General features: G+C 50.9%; 1 protein-coding gene and 1 long non-coding RNA gene across 4 annotated transcripts in view; one reads left to right on the top strand and one right to left on the bottom strand.

Moving 5' to 3' along the window:
• Window positions 1-2,242, bottom strand: part of LOC122423135 — a 27,705-nt gene extending 25,463 nt beyond the window's left edge. The window contains exons 1-2 of one of the 2 annotated variants that reach the window (XR_006264093.1): window positions 2,114-2,231; window positions 1,255-1,547 (exon numbers count right to left, since the gene is read on the bottom strand). This is a non-coding gene — a long non-coding RNA (uncharacterized LOC122423135). Of the gene's footprint in view, window positions 1-1,254; window positions 1,548-2,113 lie in introns of both variants that reach the window. The other variant, XR_006264094.1, reaches the window with a different exon arrangement.
• Window positions 1,495-15,056, top strand: TBX3 (T-box transcription factor 3). 2 transcript variants are annotated; one of them, XM_043439904.1, is made up of 8 exons: window positions 1,495-2,438; window positions 4,105-4,372; window positions 5,287-5,346; window positions 5,607-5,753; window positions 7,716-7,792; window positions 8,880-9,037; window positions 10,476-11,152; window positions 12,974-15,056. In XM_043439904.1, the coding sequence occupies exons 1-8, from the start codon at window positions 2,050-2,052 to the stop codon at window positions 13,448-13,450; spliced, it is 2,253 nt and encodes a 750-aa protein (XP_043295839.1). In that variant the 5' UTR covers window positions 1,495-2,049; the 3' UTR covers window positions 13,451-15,056. The 2 variants fall into 2 exon arrangements, with proteins under 2 accessions (XP_043295839.1, XP_043295844.1); XM_043439909.1 differs by lacking the exon at window positions 5,287-5,346.

The raw sequence follows: 15,056 nt of genomic DNA, 5'->3' as shown, positions 1-15,056 counted from the left end.
GTAAATGCATTTGAAAAAAAGCCCGAGTCCGCCTCCGGAGTGAGTTGAGCGCAGACCCGGGACTGCCGTGCAGGCCGGGTCAGTATTTGCGTGTATGTGGTTTTCGCGAGTGGCTGAGTCCTAGGGGACTGCTGCGTGTTCGCGTACAAATGTGCTGGGGGTGTCTGGGTCTCCGCGCATAGTTTCGGGTGGGGCGCGGTGGGGAGGGAGCCCCCACCCGCGTGGGCTGAGATCTGGCCGCACCCGCGTGCTCCGGAGCCCGCGCGCGAGCCCTGCTGCCCGGGCAGACCGGCAACGAGAAACACCCGAGCTCGGGAGCCCTTGAGCGGCGGCCGGGAGGAGCTTGGCTCCACGTGGGGCTGGAGAGCGCGCACAAGCCTGGAGACTCGGCGGCGCTCGCCTCTCCGCGGCGCCCGGCTTTTGTCGCGCCCGGCGGCCGGATGGCAGCTCACGGAAGCCGAGGCCGTCCGCTCGGCTCGCCCGGAGCCGGGTTAAAAGGGTGAGCGGGAGAGGGAAACGGCCGCGGCGGCCGGAGAGGCGAGCCGAGCGCGCGAGAGGCGAGCGCCCCTGCCCGGCGCCCGGCGCGCTCTCCGCCTTCCTGGCCAGGCTCGCTAGCTCCCGCCTCCCTCCCCCGTGCTCCCTCCTGCCCAGCCTCCTCCCTCGATCCCGGGCTGGATGACTGAGGCATTTCAGACATGGACTGAGCCAGAGCGAGAGAGCGAGCTCCGGGGCTGCGGCGATCTCTCGATAAGCCACCTAGAGGCGACCCGGTGCGCGCGCTCCCAGTGGCTCCCCGCCCTCCCTCTGATCATGTTGACATATTCACAGGACAGGCAGTAGTACCGTTGCGGCGCTGCGACGTTACAGTTTCCGACACCTTCTTTTTATAACTCGGCTCTATCCCCCAGCACTCGACCTGTGAAAACCACGCCTATGCAGCAACACAATTGGTCCGAAAGCGTCAAAGAGCCAATCAAGAGGCCTCCGGCTCCCCGCGGCCCACAGCAGAGCCCGACCTTCTAGACCGCCGAGCAGACGCCCGGGGAATTCTAGAGGCGGAGGAGGGTGGCGAGGAGCTCTCGCTGGCTTTCTTTCGCTCCCTCCCTCTCCTGGCGCTCCTTCTCCCACTCCGTCTCTCTCTCTCTCTCACTCTCTCTCTCTCCCTTCTTTTCATTCCCCTCCTCCTCCCCCCCCCTTCTAAATCCTCCCAGTCCTGCGCGTCTGGACGCAGATTTAGGAAGGGAATTCGCTCACGTTTTAGGACAAGGAAGAGAGGCGCGGGAGCAGAGCACACACAGCAAGATTCGGATTGAAACCCAGACACCCTCCGGAGGCACGGAGCGGAGGAAGGCGGAGGAGAAGGGCGAACGGAAGCCCGCTTGCAGTTCAAGTTTTGATAGCGCTGGTAGAAGAGGGCTTCCATCAGAGATTTTTTTTTTTTTTTTTTTAAGGAGAGAGACTTTTTTTTTTTTTTTCCGCTCTCTTCGCTCGCAGTTCCAGCCGGTCTAGCGCAACTGCAGACGCCTCCCGCGAGCCGAAGGGAAAGGCTAGAGACGGGGGGGCGGGGGAAGAAGAAGGAGAAGAAAAGGTAAAAAAAAAAAAAAGTCTGCTAGGAGAGCCGTCCGCGTCGGCAACAAAGAACTGGGGGCTGGGGAGCAATCGCCGGGACCCAGGGCAGGCGTGTCTATTTCGAGCCAAGCGGCAGGGCTCCGGCGCGAGTCCAGACCCTGCTCGCTCCCCTCGCCTCGGAAACCGACTTCCAGGAGTGGCTTTTTGGAAACGCCAGACACCGGGACAGTCACACAAGCGACTACGTCTCCTGATTTCTCGCCTTGCCCTCTTTAAAAGCGGCCTTCCCCTGCCCCAAAGACACTTCCCCCTCTTCACTTTGAGGTGCTTTAGTTGTGATCCTCCCACCGCCCTTTTTTTTCTTTCGCTTTTTTCCCCCCTCCAAACTATGCGCTGCTGTTAAAAAAACAAACCAAACCAAAACTAAACAGCAGCTGCGGACTTGTCCCCGGCTGGAGCCCAGCGCCCCGCCTGGAGTGGATGAGCCTCTCCATGAGAGATCCGGTCATTCCTGGGACAAGCATGGCCTACCATCCGTTCCTACCTCACCGGGCGCCGGACTTCGCCATGAGCGCGGTGCTGGGTCATCAGCCGCCTTTCTTCCCCGCTCTGACGCTGCCTCCCAACGGCGCGGCGGCGCTCTCGCTGCCCGGCGCCCTGGCCAAGCCGATCATGGATCAATTGGTGGGGGCGGCCGAGACCGGCATCCCATTCTCGTCCCTGGGACCTCAGACCCATCTGAGGCCCCTGAAGACCATGGAACCCGAAGAAGAAGTAGAGGATGACCCCAAGGTACACCTGGAGGCCAAAGAACTTTGGGATCAATTCCACAAGCGGGGCACGGAGATGGTCATTACCAAGTCGGGAAGGTAAGCAAGCCACGCACCCTCCCCGCCCCCACAACTCCCCTAAGCGACTGGAGGTTTCTTTTCTCCTTTTATTTATCTTCTCCCAGAACAGTCGGTTTACCAGTTATTTGACTTAGAGGAAAACTTAGTACCCCCCCCCCACCCCCGCCCAGAACTGTGTACAGAAAGCTCCCCGGCCTTGCCCTAGTGATAGGAAATTTCAGCTTACCTGGGCGTCTGCAGCCGGTGGTTTTTCCTACCTGGTCTGCATACTGGGTTTTCTATGGGATAGATAGAATTTTTCAGTGGTACACAGACATCTGCAGGAAGAAAGAAAAGAACCCCCATTGCAGGAAAGCACTGTGCAGACCTTTCTGGACCATCCCTGTGTCTTTGTAGATGTTGTATTTTTTCTGTTTCATTTTGTTTTCAGAGAGAAACACTGAACAGCTCTTTTTGTTTGTGTGGTAGTGGGAGGCCTGGCAGAAACTGCCCTGCCTTTTCAACCCTCCAGCCTAGCTTCTGGATCTGGAGGGGGCCTGAGCCTGCCCCCTGCCAGGGTTAGGGAGAAATCGAAGGGCATTTGGGGTTTGTCAATGCTAGTTCCTGTGTCTGTAATCAAAGGGAGAGTTCAACAGGCAACTCTGGATGATTCAGATTGTGTTTGCAGACCCAAGAAGCCAGCAGGGAGATATACGTACTGCTGTTTCATGTATGACTGTTATCGACTATATTTTACATACTGTTTAGAGGTCCTGGCCTGACCAAAACGTGCCTGTCATTTAAAGTCACTGATTTTTTTTTTAATGGCATTGAAGTCTATCAAGGCATACAGCTGAAGGCATAAAAGGAAAATCCCTCTCTTTAGCTCTCTGTGTCTTTCCAAGCTGAACGAGGCCAAAGTTTGCCACTTATCCTCCAGCCCAGAAGACAGTTTCACAGCGATGCATTCCCTGCTCCCTTTTAAGTCAAAAGTACCGAATGCTAACACTTCAGGGAAATAAAGACCAGTTTGGTGGTGGAGTCTTGCAGTTTGGGTCTGGCCCCAAGCAGTGGGGGGGGAACGTGGTTAGCAGCGCGCTAGGCGGGCTGGTGATCAGGCCTCAGAGTTCACCCCAGTCTGCAGAATTCGTTTGGAGAACTCACCGAAGTAGTTTCATTTCGCCAGCAGCGGGATTACTGTTCCACAGCGGAGAGGGGTCCCGACTTGACATTTCTTTTCTTGATCCGTTTAATATTCTCTCATCCACGGCTGGTGGAAAATTCTAGCCTTGGTTAACCAAAGTCGACTAAAATCCTGCCCCAAGCTGTTTAGAACTAGACACCCGCAGGAAAAGACAGAAGCAAGAATTTCCCTCTAAGGAGGGCAACCTCAAAAGTCATACAAGAGACCAAAAAATTAAAAAGAAATTATTAGACAATGTAGAGAAACCCAGTGCCCTTATTCACTTGTTTTGAATCTTGGGCCATTTAAAATAGAGACATTGAAGCGTATTTAATCCTTCTGTTGCTGAAGGAAGCAATTTCGCACCAAGCCGTCCTACTCTGAACTGGTACAAGATCATCAGTTGTAACAAAGTTTTAAATTTGATTTAAGTATTTTAGCATAGGGGATCAAACCCAAGATTCTGAGTGATTTTTTTTTTTTTTTCGGTTTCTTTTCTTCCCTCATCTCTCTCCCTTGTAGGCGAATGTTTCCTCCATTTAAAGTAAGATGTTCTGGGCTGGATAAAAAAGCCAAATATATTTTGTTGATGGACATTATCGCTGCGGATGACTGTCGCTATAAATTTCACAATTCCCGGTGGATGGTAGCAGGAAAGGCTGATCCTGAAATGCCGAAGAGAATGTACATTCACCCAGACAGCCCTGCTACTGGGGAACAGTGGATGTCCAAAGTTGTCACTTTCCACAAACTGAAACTCACCAACAACATTTCGGACAAACATGGATTTGTAAGTTTCACTGCTTGCCTTCCTAAAATTTCCTGTCTTCTCCCTAGCAAAGGCAGTGCTTTCCGCTTCCAGGTAAAATCCAGTTTCTCCCTCACTCTCAGTTACAAAGCATAGCAAACTTGTTCGATCCACAGAGAATTCCGGGGTGTTTCTTTTCGGATAATAGAAGGCCTGGCGTTCTAAATTAGTGAGGGGCGAGAGAACTTTATCGGCTCCTGTTCTGTGGCAAGGCCAGGTCTTGGTAACTGCTTGACCTGACAGGAAAGTTAAAAACCCATCGTGAAGATGGAAAATCAACCTTAAAGTTAGATGTTCATAAAGGATTTGTTTTACGATATCATACTTCTATTTTTGAAACGAGTCATAGTATTATTGTTTGGGAGGGTTTTAAGGTTCGAAACCTCGACTGCGTTGGTGAGACGGTGTGGGTACAGATTTTGAAAGATTTTTCTTCCCTTGGACTAAAAAGGAATTGGGCTCAGGTGAAGGTCAGGTTTACCTGAAATGAGACCTAGATCTCCCGGTACAAAAATTGCATGTGTGTTGCGAATATATGTATGGATTCAGCGCGGGAGTCCCTAGAAACTTTCCAGAGACTTAGATTGCTTGTAAAAGTCAAGCAAGCGACCTTTTGCTCCCTGCCCCTACGCCTCCCCAACATTTCAATAAAATAAACAGAGTGATAAGTGAGGAATAAGCGGAAAGATTAGGCCCAGGAAGACATGAATGGCACGGACATATCTTCAGCGGGCAGGAATTGCATTTGAAGCCCTTGATTTGATTAAGGCATAAATATTCCTCTCTAGAGTTCAGCCTTTCAGGGCTTTAAGTGGATTGGGCTCATCAATTAGTGGGCGCTTAAAGGACTGAATCATTTTGTAAATTAAAATGCATGTTTTTCTCTATCTTTTAAGACTTTGGCCTTCCCAAGTGATCAAGCAACGTGGCAGGGGAATTATAGTTTTGGTACTCAGGTAGGCTAGGGTTCAACAAAGCAACCTTAGATGGTGAGGGTGGGGGGGCGGAGGGCACCCTTTGGAAACTGAGGAGCAATTTGGATTCTCCAGAATGTAACAAGTGGGGAGCTGAAGATTCCCACCGAGGTACTCCGAGAAGGTGGGGTCCCCGGTGCCGTTGGTGGGGTAGACATCAGCCTGGCAGGGGTCCTAGGAACGCATTGGTCCCCCGATAAATCCTCTTGTGATGTGTGTCTCTCCTCTTCCGGCCCCTGCAGACTATACTGAACTCCATGCATAAATACCAGCCCCGGTTCCACATCGTGAGGGCCAATGACATCTTAAAACTTCCTTATAGTACTTTTCGGACGTACTTGTTCCCCGAAACCGAATTCATCGCTGTGACTGCATACCAGAATGATAAGGTAACCAAAATTGCTTTCCTTTTTAATGGTGATATTAACACCTCCCCACCCTCACCTCCATCCCTTAAGCTGCTTTGGGGTGAGGATGAGAAAGTTACAAGAGCATTGCAATGGGAGTCTGATTTTTCTTTTGTGATTTGACCTTCAGTGGAGCTTGGGGGAAAGGGGGTACCGGCACATAGCAGAGGCAGAAAGAAAACTGAAAAAACTTAACCAGCTAGGGATCCAATGCTGAGTGAGGGGAAAAAAAAAAAAAAGCCAGACTAACACTGCCTGTGAGAACCTCCTGTAACCACCTTAAGGTTGCCTGCCCCACCCCCACCCGAGCTTTCCCCTGTCTGTTTCAAGGTTCATCCTCTTTGCATTCAGGAAGAAGGATCCAGAAATCAGGTTCGAAGGGAACCAGCTAAAAATTGAAGGCAAAAGCCAGTAGGGATCTTGGGAGGGAAGTCTCAGCGGAGACCAGATTTTCTCCCCTAGCCAGAAATCCTGAGTAGCTGGTCTGGTTTTTATTACCTTTTATGCTGCTGTGTTTTTTATGGTGTGTGTGTGTGTGTGTGTGTGTGTTTGGAAAAAACCTACTCTGATCACAGGGTCATGCTAATTGAGTTGTCTGAGTCTTTTGAGATGAGATGACCAAAGTCACCACTTCATTTGAAGGCTTTTTTTTTTCCCCTCCCTGGGCCTGAGGCCGGGGATTAGGAGTACCCCCAAATGGAAGAGCAGACGGCACCTGGTATGTAAGCTATAGTTGCCTGAAGGTCATGGGTGTGTGCACAGAGCAACACAGAGAAAGTGCTGCCAGGCCACCAGTCTCCAGCGTGGCTGTTAGCAGGCAGTTACTGGGGGTAGGGGTGAGGGCGGCAGGGGGCACCTGAAGACCCCTGCCCTTCAACTTCTGAACCCTGGCCCTCAGTGCCAATCCAGCTCACCGGACAATGCCGCCCTACATTTTGATTTTACTCTCACTATGGGTGGGTTCTCTGTGGCCCGCTGATGGGGTGTTCCAGGTATGTTTTCTTCATCTGAAGACTAAAGACATCAGGGTCTCCTCTCCCTGAAAGAAGTGCAGAGGAATTGACTCCAAGAGCAAGAATCCATCCAGGGGGCCCTTTTTCCACCTCCAGCGAACTCTGTATACATCATCCCCTTCTGCCTCCATCCCTGGAAAGGGATTTGAGAGACGACGTACGATTTTTCCTTAGTGTGTAAAATGCACAATCCTAGACCCAGTACCCTGTGAATCTAAGTTGTTAATGGAATAATAAAATATAGCATTTTTGATCAAAGCAGCCACGGGCCTTCTCCACCTAATGGCGGTGGCAGGGGCATATAAATGAAAACAAATGCTTTCAGCGGTCATTCGGTCCTTTAAATTCTGTAATTGTCAATATTGTAATTCCTCAAACATGTCCCCCCCCATCCCCAACACCCAGCAAAAAAAAAATCAAACTCAGTCCAGCACAAAGGTAGTGAAACCCCATAAATCATTTTATTAGATTACAGAAAAAGTTGGAAGGTGTGCTGTGTGAATGTGTGTGCATGTGTTTGGGCAGGAAATATACCATAACATATTTTATGATCAATTGCACTATATATATATATATATATATATAAAATCAAAATGAAGGCATAATTTTAAGATCCACAGGTTGCCCTTTTGACAACTTTTCCATTTCTAAACCCATGCTGTTGGCTGCCCAGGCAGGATCATTGCAGCCCAGAATCCCTGGTTTGGCCTCCTATGGGTAACGCCAGCCATGGCAGTTTCCTTTGGTTTTTCCCCCCGGGCTCCCTCAAACTTCTGCTGTGTTCTCCTCTCTCTCTTTAACCTGGCATGTCCAAATGACTTCTCCAGTTGGAAGTCAGATTTCGCGTGGATCATTTGAGTTGGGGGACAACACTCTGGGAACATTCTAGAAAATGAGGCCAATGTTTCTTTCTTGTTTGTGTCTCCTCTAGATAACTCAGTTAAAAATAGACAACAACCCTTTTGCAAAAGGTTTCCGGGACACTGGAAATGGCAGGAGAGAAAAAAGGTGAGCTGTGGCAGTCATTTCTCAGACAATTTAGAAAATCACTTTTCTGAGTCCTAGGACTCAGCTGTTAGAAGTGGGATGCAGACCCTTATCTTGAGAATGGTGGTGGAAGGGTGGAAAACAATGTACTCCCCCTTGATCAAGAATCTACAGATTTCACTACACTACTTTTTCTTCTTCCTCCATATTACCTTAAAGAAAGTCAGCTAGGCCACCTCCATAGATGTCTCTGGAAGAAAAGTATCAGGGATAACAGATTATATACAGACGCCTATTAATTCCTAATTAATTTAGGTTTATTCTGGGCAGGTCCCAGGAAAGGACTAAGCCATTCACAAAAACGCTTTGGAATTTTTGCAATCTTGTCTCGCAAATACCCTCAGACAGAAACTAGGCCCTTGGAGACATATATGGCTCCCTCCTTCTGTGGGGACATGTATCATTTTGCATTAAGCTGACAGCTGGATGGTAAATAAAAGAAGCTCTCCCCTCCCCCACTTGCTTTCAAAGAATTTTGAAAATCTAGAAAATCAGCCCCAACTTTTAACCTATCCCCTGGGGGAGTGGGTGGGCATTAAAAAATAATTTCTCACCTGGAAATAGATTCTTTTTTAGTCTGATTAATGTGTTGGTGAAATGATTACAGTAAAGTGCACCATGAAATAACCACTTCCTCCCAATTTTAGCAACCAGTCCAGAGCTGGTCTGCTGTTTGTATTCAGTACTTTGATTCCTCTCTTCTCCTTGGTCTGTGAGGCGGGCTGCTCAGTGGATCTCTGGCCAGCTCCCATCTCCCCTCTTGCTCTTGGCTTTTAAAGAGCAAGCCCCAGCCAGCCGCCCCTTTCCTAGGGAAACCCTCTGGTCTTGAATACAAGCCTTCTTCCTCCCTCCCTCCCCCTGGGCTACAGTCTTCAGCCCGGTCCCCGGGTCCAGAGCAAGGCTTGGATCCCTGTGGCCGCCCCCAGGGCATAGAGATTTCTGGGAATTAGTGTCATCCCAGATGCAGGGCGGGTGAGGTGTGTGTGCCCGAACCTTTTGGAGAGGGGGAAACATCCTGTATAATGCTGGGTGTCGGCTTCTGCCACAGAAAGCAACTCACCCTGCAGTCCATGAGGGTGTTTGATGACAGACACAAAAAGGAGAATGGCACCTCAGACGAGTCCTCCAGCGAACAGGCCGCCTTCAACTGCTTCGCCCAGTCCTCCTCCCCGGCCGTGTCCACCGTAGGAACATCCAACCTCAAAGGTGAGCCTGGCCACCTCTGACCTCAGATTTCTCCACGTCTTGGAGGCTTGAATGAAGAGTTGGGAGCTGGGAGCATCCTCCAGGGAACCTGCCCCTGCAAAGCTTCCGATCCTTCTAGAAGTTTGTAAAACAGAAGCCAAATCTCACCAAAGGGAATCAGGGGTGCCCCCAGCCCCTCAAAGTTCGTCTGAGCTCTCAGATTCCTTTCTGCCAGACATTGGTCTGGCAGGGATGAGGGGGTGGTCTCTTCCTGTGTCCCCTCTGGGGGTGGGGGGCTGGAGCATCCCTCTCTTTTGTACCTCCAACCAAGTAACAACTGATTTTATATATATATATATATTTTTTTAATATCTTTGAACTCTAGCTTAAAATGTGTTGGACTGATGGGGGGTGGCGGTGAGGGGGAACACAGGTGATTCTCTGCCACTTGGAACAGGGAAGGGGGCTGAGAAAAATTCAGCTCTAGAGCCACCCTAGACCTGAGATAGGAGATGAGCCCTGAGAGTGGGAGCTGGGGAGGGCAGGGGTGGAAGGGGAGGAGCTGTTCAAGATCCTCAGTTGATCTCCTGTGTTTAAAGAGCAAGAACTATTTATTTGGAAAGACACACATGCTCTCAAGGGGAGGAAACCTGTTTTTTAAGTGAAATAAAATGAAAGTCCTTTATGTCTTCAATCTGTTTAAGCTTTAAACACAAAATGGGATTGGTTTTTCTTTTTTTCTTTTTTTTCTAGTAGGACACCCACAGAGGGTGTGGTGAGAGAAAAAGAGAATCTATGATTGTCTCCAGGCAGTGAGTGGGCACCCCCCAACCACCACCCATCTCTGTCTGCAGAGACAGAGGCAAACAGAGAAGGCTCAGGGGTGTGTGTGTGTGTGTGTGTGTTGGGGGAGGGGAGTTCATGTCTGCCACTACCGATTCAGACCTCAGGGTTCTCTCCAAACAAGTCTTCCTGAAAGAGTCCACAAATCTGTGGAAGGGACTGAAATCAATCATTCAGGGAACAAAGCGGGTAACTGAAGGTGTTCCTGCCCTGAGTTTTAGTGTAAATCAGTTTTTTTTTTTAAGTGAATTTGCAATCCAGTGGAGGGAAAAGGACAGTAAAGGCTTTGTCTGACCTAGTAGATCAGTCCACATGTATAAAATAGTAAAATTCACTACTCCTTTGGGAAGGGTTGCAGCGAGGATTGCAGCCCTAGCTAGAGACTTGAAATACATGACTAGCTGGTGGAACCCTTCCTCTAAAGTCTGAGGTATTGTCACACTCCCACTTTGCAGATGAGAAAACTGAGGTGCAGAGAGGTTAAGAGGCTTTCCCCGGGTTGCACAGCTGGGAAGTGGCCGAGCTGGGGATTCCAAGTGGGGCATTGGAGTTCTGTTGGCCCAGGTTTTAGAGCTAACGCCCTTCCGCCTGGCTTGTCTTCCCCCTCCCGCGGTAGATCTGTGTCCCAGCGAGGGGGAGAGCGACGCGGAGGCTGACAGCAAAGAGGAGCATGGCCCCGAGGCCTGTGACGCGGCCAAGATATCCACCACCACGTCCGAGGATCCGTGCAGGGACAAGGGCAGCCCGGCCGTCAAGGCACACCTCTTCGCGGCCGAACCCGGCGGGCGGCCCCGGGACAGCGGGCGGCTTGACAAGGCATCGCCCGACTCGCGTCACAGCCCGGCCACCATCTCGTCCAGCACCCGCGGCCTGGGCGCCGAGGAGCGCCGGAGCCCGGGCCGCGAGAGCGCGGCCACGTCCAAGGCCGCAGAGGAGGCGCGCGCGCTGCCGGGCAAGGAGGCCTTCGCGCCGCTCACCGTGCAGACGGACCCGGCCGCCGCGCACCTGGGCCAGGGCCCCCTTCCTGGCCTCGGCTTCGCCCCTGGCCTGGCCGGCCAGCAGTTCTTCAATGGGCACCCGCTCTTCCTGCACCCTGGCCAGTTCGCCATGGGGGGCGCCTTCTCCAGCATGGCGGCCGGCATGGGGCCCCTGCTGGCCACCGTGTCCGGGGCCTCCACCGGCGTCTCGGGCCTGGATTCCACGGCCATGGCCTCGGCTGCCGCGGCGCAGGGACTGTCGGGGGCGTCGGCCACCCTGCCCTTCCATCTCCAGCAGCACGTTCTGGCCTCTCAGGTATTTATCAGCTGCCTCTGTAGCCCCTCCTTCCATTCACTCTCCTTTGCCTGCCTTTTAGAACCAGACCCTCACCGAATCTCCCTGCCTAATAATAATAATAATTTATTACTAGGGGCAAGGCTTATCTCATTGATTCATCATAAACTCATACTCCCCCCTCAAAACTTAAAACAAAATTTCCCCTAAGTTAAGGGCTGTGTCTAGCAGAGTAACTAGGTGGTATAATAGATAATAACTCTTCACAGCACTTCCTTTGTGCCAGGCACTCTCTTCTCAGTGCTTGATCTATTCTGACTTTTTCGGTGATCCTGTGATCACCTCCACCTTCTAAATGAAAGAGCAGAGCTCAGAAATGTTTAGTAACTTAACCAAGATCACACAGCTGGTAGGTAGGTGGTGGACCTGAGTCTCTAGCCCTAGGCACTCAGGCTCTGGGGGCCTTTTCCAGGGCTGTGATTTTAGCTTCAGAGTTGAAAAGTCTCTTAAATGTTTTACAGCCAGCCCTCCCCCAAGACTAGGGAGATACCACGGCCTGGGATTGGGAACTGACTCCCTGCGACTACTTCCCTGCCCCCTCCCATCCCCCACTGCAAGCAGGCCAGCCTGCTCCCTAAAGGGTTAATAGTTTGTGCACACGTGGGAAATGTCAGAGGACAGACTGAGGCTATGGCAGGCCTAGCAGCCTGTGTAAGGCTGAGACAGCTGTGTAGGGGCTCCCAGCAGCTGGAGAGACGTTTCAGGCCGCTGGAAGTGCTCTGAACCCGGGCAAAAAGATTCTATGGGGTTTTCTGCATGCCCTTGCCTTTTGTTTTGTCTGAGCACATTCGTCTCCCTTCCCTGAGCCAAGAGGCAGGACTGGCCTCCTCCCCTCTGGGGAGGAGGGAACCAGAAAAGGCTTCTGCTCTTCCACCATCCCTCCCATCTCTTGGTCTAGTCCTTTCTGGAGACCTCACTGGTGGGGAGGTGACAGGTGGCTGAGGGGCTGCCTGGATCAACAAGTAGTAACAGTACTCAAGGCAGTGAGTGGGTCCAAGAGAGCTAGCCTAGGCCAGGGCCCCAGGATTTTAATTCTGCTTCTGCCACTTGCTAGTTGACTGACTTCCTATACCCGGGGGCCTACCTCAGTCTCTCCACTTGTAATATCTGGGGCTCCACCAGCATATCTAGGGTTCTCTATCTCTGTTTATAGCAAATACCCTTTACTCTGTCCCCTTCCAACCTACCCTCGCTCCTTTTCCTTTTGCTTAAGGATCTTCCCCAGATTTATTTATTTTTTTTAGAAACTTCTAGAATGGAGTGGGAGGGCTGTGAGGTGGTGCAACAAGAATGGGTGGGGGGCGGGGGAATGTATGTCCAGTAGTTTATGCCCTCTGCTTTTCAGCCAGTTACTTTTGTGGGGTAGACTGTAGCCCCATTTAACAGGTGGAACAACTGACTGATGGGAGAATTTCCAGCAGTCTTGATGGCCAGGCTCCCTGTGTGAAGCATATTGCAGGCAGCAGCAGCTCATTTCACACCCCGAGTCCCCCAGAAGAATACGAATTGGTGAACTTTTCCGTTTTTGCCATACAAGAAAGCTGAGGCCTAGGGAGTGAGTAATTTGGCTTAGGGTAACTCAGCTCAGATTTGGGTCTAGACGCAGAAGTTGGAGCGTCCTGCTTCCTATCCGCCCCCCGCCCCCCCCCAACCCCCCAGGGAGTGAGGTTAAGGACTCGTCCGCGGGGACGGTGGCGGGTGGAGGAGGGGTGGTGGAGGAGGTCGGCTCCTCCCCACCGCGCAGACCCCGCTTGCTCACTCTGCCCTGTTCTCCTCGCCCAGGGCCTGGCCATGTCGCCGTTCGGAAGCCTGTTTCCTTATCCTTACACGTACATGGCCGCAGCCGCGGCCGCCTCCTCGGCGGCGGCCTCCAGCTCGGTGCACCGCCACCCCTTTCTGAACCTGAACACCATGCGCCCGCGGCTGCGCTACAGCCCTTACTCCATCCCCGTGCCGGTGCCCGACAGCAGCGGCCTGCTCACCACCGCCCTGCCGTCCATGGCCGCCGCCGCCGCCGCCGCCGCCGCGGGCCCCCTCGACGGCAAGGCCGCCGCCCTGGCCGCCAGCCCGGCCTCGGTGGCCGTGGACTCGGGCTCGGAACTCAACAGCCGCTCCTCCACGCTCTCCTCCAGCTCCGTGTCCTTGTCGCCCAAGCTCTGCCCGGAGAAGGAGGCGGCCACCAGCGAACTGCAGAACATCCAGCGGTTGGTCAGCGGCCTGGAAGCCAAGCCCGACAGGTCCCGCAGCGCCTCCCCGTAAACCCCTCCCCAGAAAAGTCTCTTCATTCCGGTCCAATCCAGTCTGCAGTGCACTTTGTTGGATGTCACATAAACCGCGGGCGTGCAGTGAGGTCAGCCCTTTTTTGTGCAGCCCTGTCTGGGAAAGGGGTGCTGGACTCCCTGGAGAGAATGTGCTAGAAACAGGCCCTGTCTTCTTGGCTGTGGTTTATACATCCGGGATCTGGCTCAGAAACGTCCCAGTTGCATTGAGCTGTTGGGGGTAGGAGTTCAAGCCTTGGCGGCCAGAGTACCTCCTTGGGGGCTGGTCTGGAAGCTGTGGGAAGATCCGAGGTAGCCAGGCCCCAGGAGGGGAGGTGTTGAAAAGTTTCTCCCCCAGTGAAGATCTATATATATGTGTGTATTTTTTTTTTTTTCCTTCACCGTCCCAAGTGGAAACACAAAATTGAAAAAAAAAAAATACTGGGGACAAATGGATACATTAACATGATTCTGTTCGTGAAGATTAAAAACTTTCTAGTGACGTGCTTATCAGTTCTAAATAAATTACTGGGCAGCATTGTTTGGGGAGGGAAGTCTCTGCCATCCTTGTTTAGTCTCTATTAAGGAAATCTGTGTCTTTTTAATAATTCTTGTGATGTTTTAAGAGCTCTAGGTCTCTTGCATGTTCCACAGTAATGTATTTGTGGGTTTTATTTTTGAATGCTTGCTTTTAGAGAGAAAATATGATCCCTTATCTTTTCCTAGATCATTGACAACCCCAAGGGGGATGACTTAAAAAGGAAGGGATGGGGAAGATACCAAAAATGAATTTATTTTATCTAAGTTCTGTAGCAGGATTCATGTTGTCCCTCTGGCAGTTCTTTTCTGTTTCCTGTATATGCAATAACAAGGTTTTTAAAAAAAAAATAAAGAAGCGAGACTATTAGACAAAGTATTTATGTAATTATTTGATAACTCTTGTAAATAGGTGGAATATGAATGCTCGGAAAATTAAACTTTAATTTATTGACATTGTACATAGCTCTATGTAAATAGGATTGCAGCTGTCAGGTTTTGTGGTTTTGTTTTCCTATAGTCAGTTTTATTTCAAGGTCACAGGATCGCTTTTAAAAGTAGAAAACACACTTTCTGCACCGACACCAACACACTTTTCAAAAGAGTCGTCTGCAAAGAAAATTTCTTTTTTAATGTCCAAAACTGGGGGAAAGTGCTATTTGCCTATTTTACCCAAAACTGGGGAGGTGGTGCCACTTCCTAGCCCCACCTGAAATTCCTAAGAGTGTTTTTGAGATTGCTTGGGGAGGGTGGGCGGGAGGGGAGTGCAGAGGCTGTGGTTTGACTTTCTAATTTTTCTTTCCTATTTGTATTTGCTAGTCTCTGATTTCTTCAAAACAAAGTGGAATTGACTACTTACTGTCTTCAGTGTTGATGTTTTGAATTGGTGCCTCTAGAGAGAGATATTCACAGTTAAAAAGTCAGGTGCTGAGAGATGGTTTAAAGACAAAAATTTCATGAAGGTATATTTTGTGTTATTAATTGTTGATGAGTTCTTTGGTTTTCTGTATTTCCCCCCGCCCCCCTTTAAAAATCTCGTTGAAATTTCAATAAATTTTTATTGAAATGTC

This window comes from Cervus canadensis, chromosome 1 (genome assembly GCF_019320065.1).
Source record: "Cervus canadensis isolate Bull #8, Minnesota chromosome 1, ASM1932006v1, whole genome shotgun sequence".
Lineage (NCBI taxonomy): Eukaryota > Metazoa > Chordata > Mammalia > Artiodactyla > Cervidae > Cervus > Cervus canadensis.
This window is presented reverse-complemented; position numbering and strand designations above follow the sequence as displayed.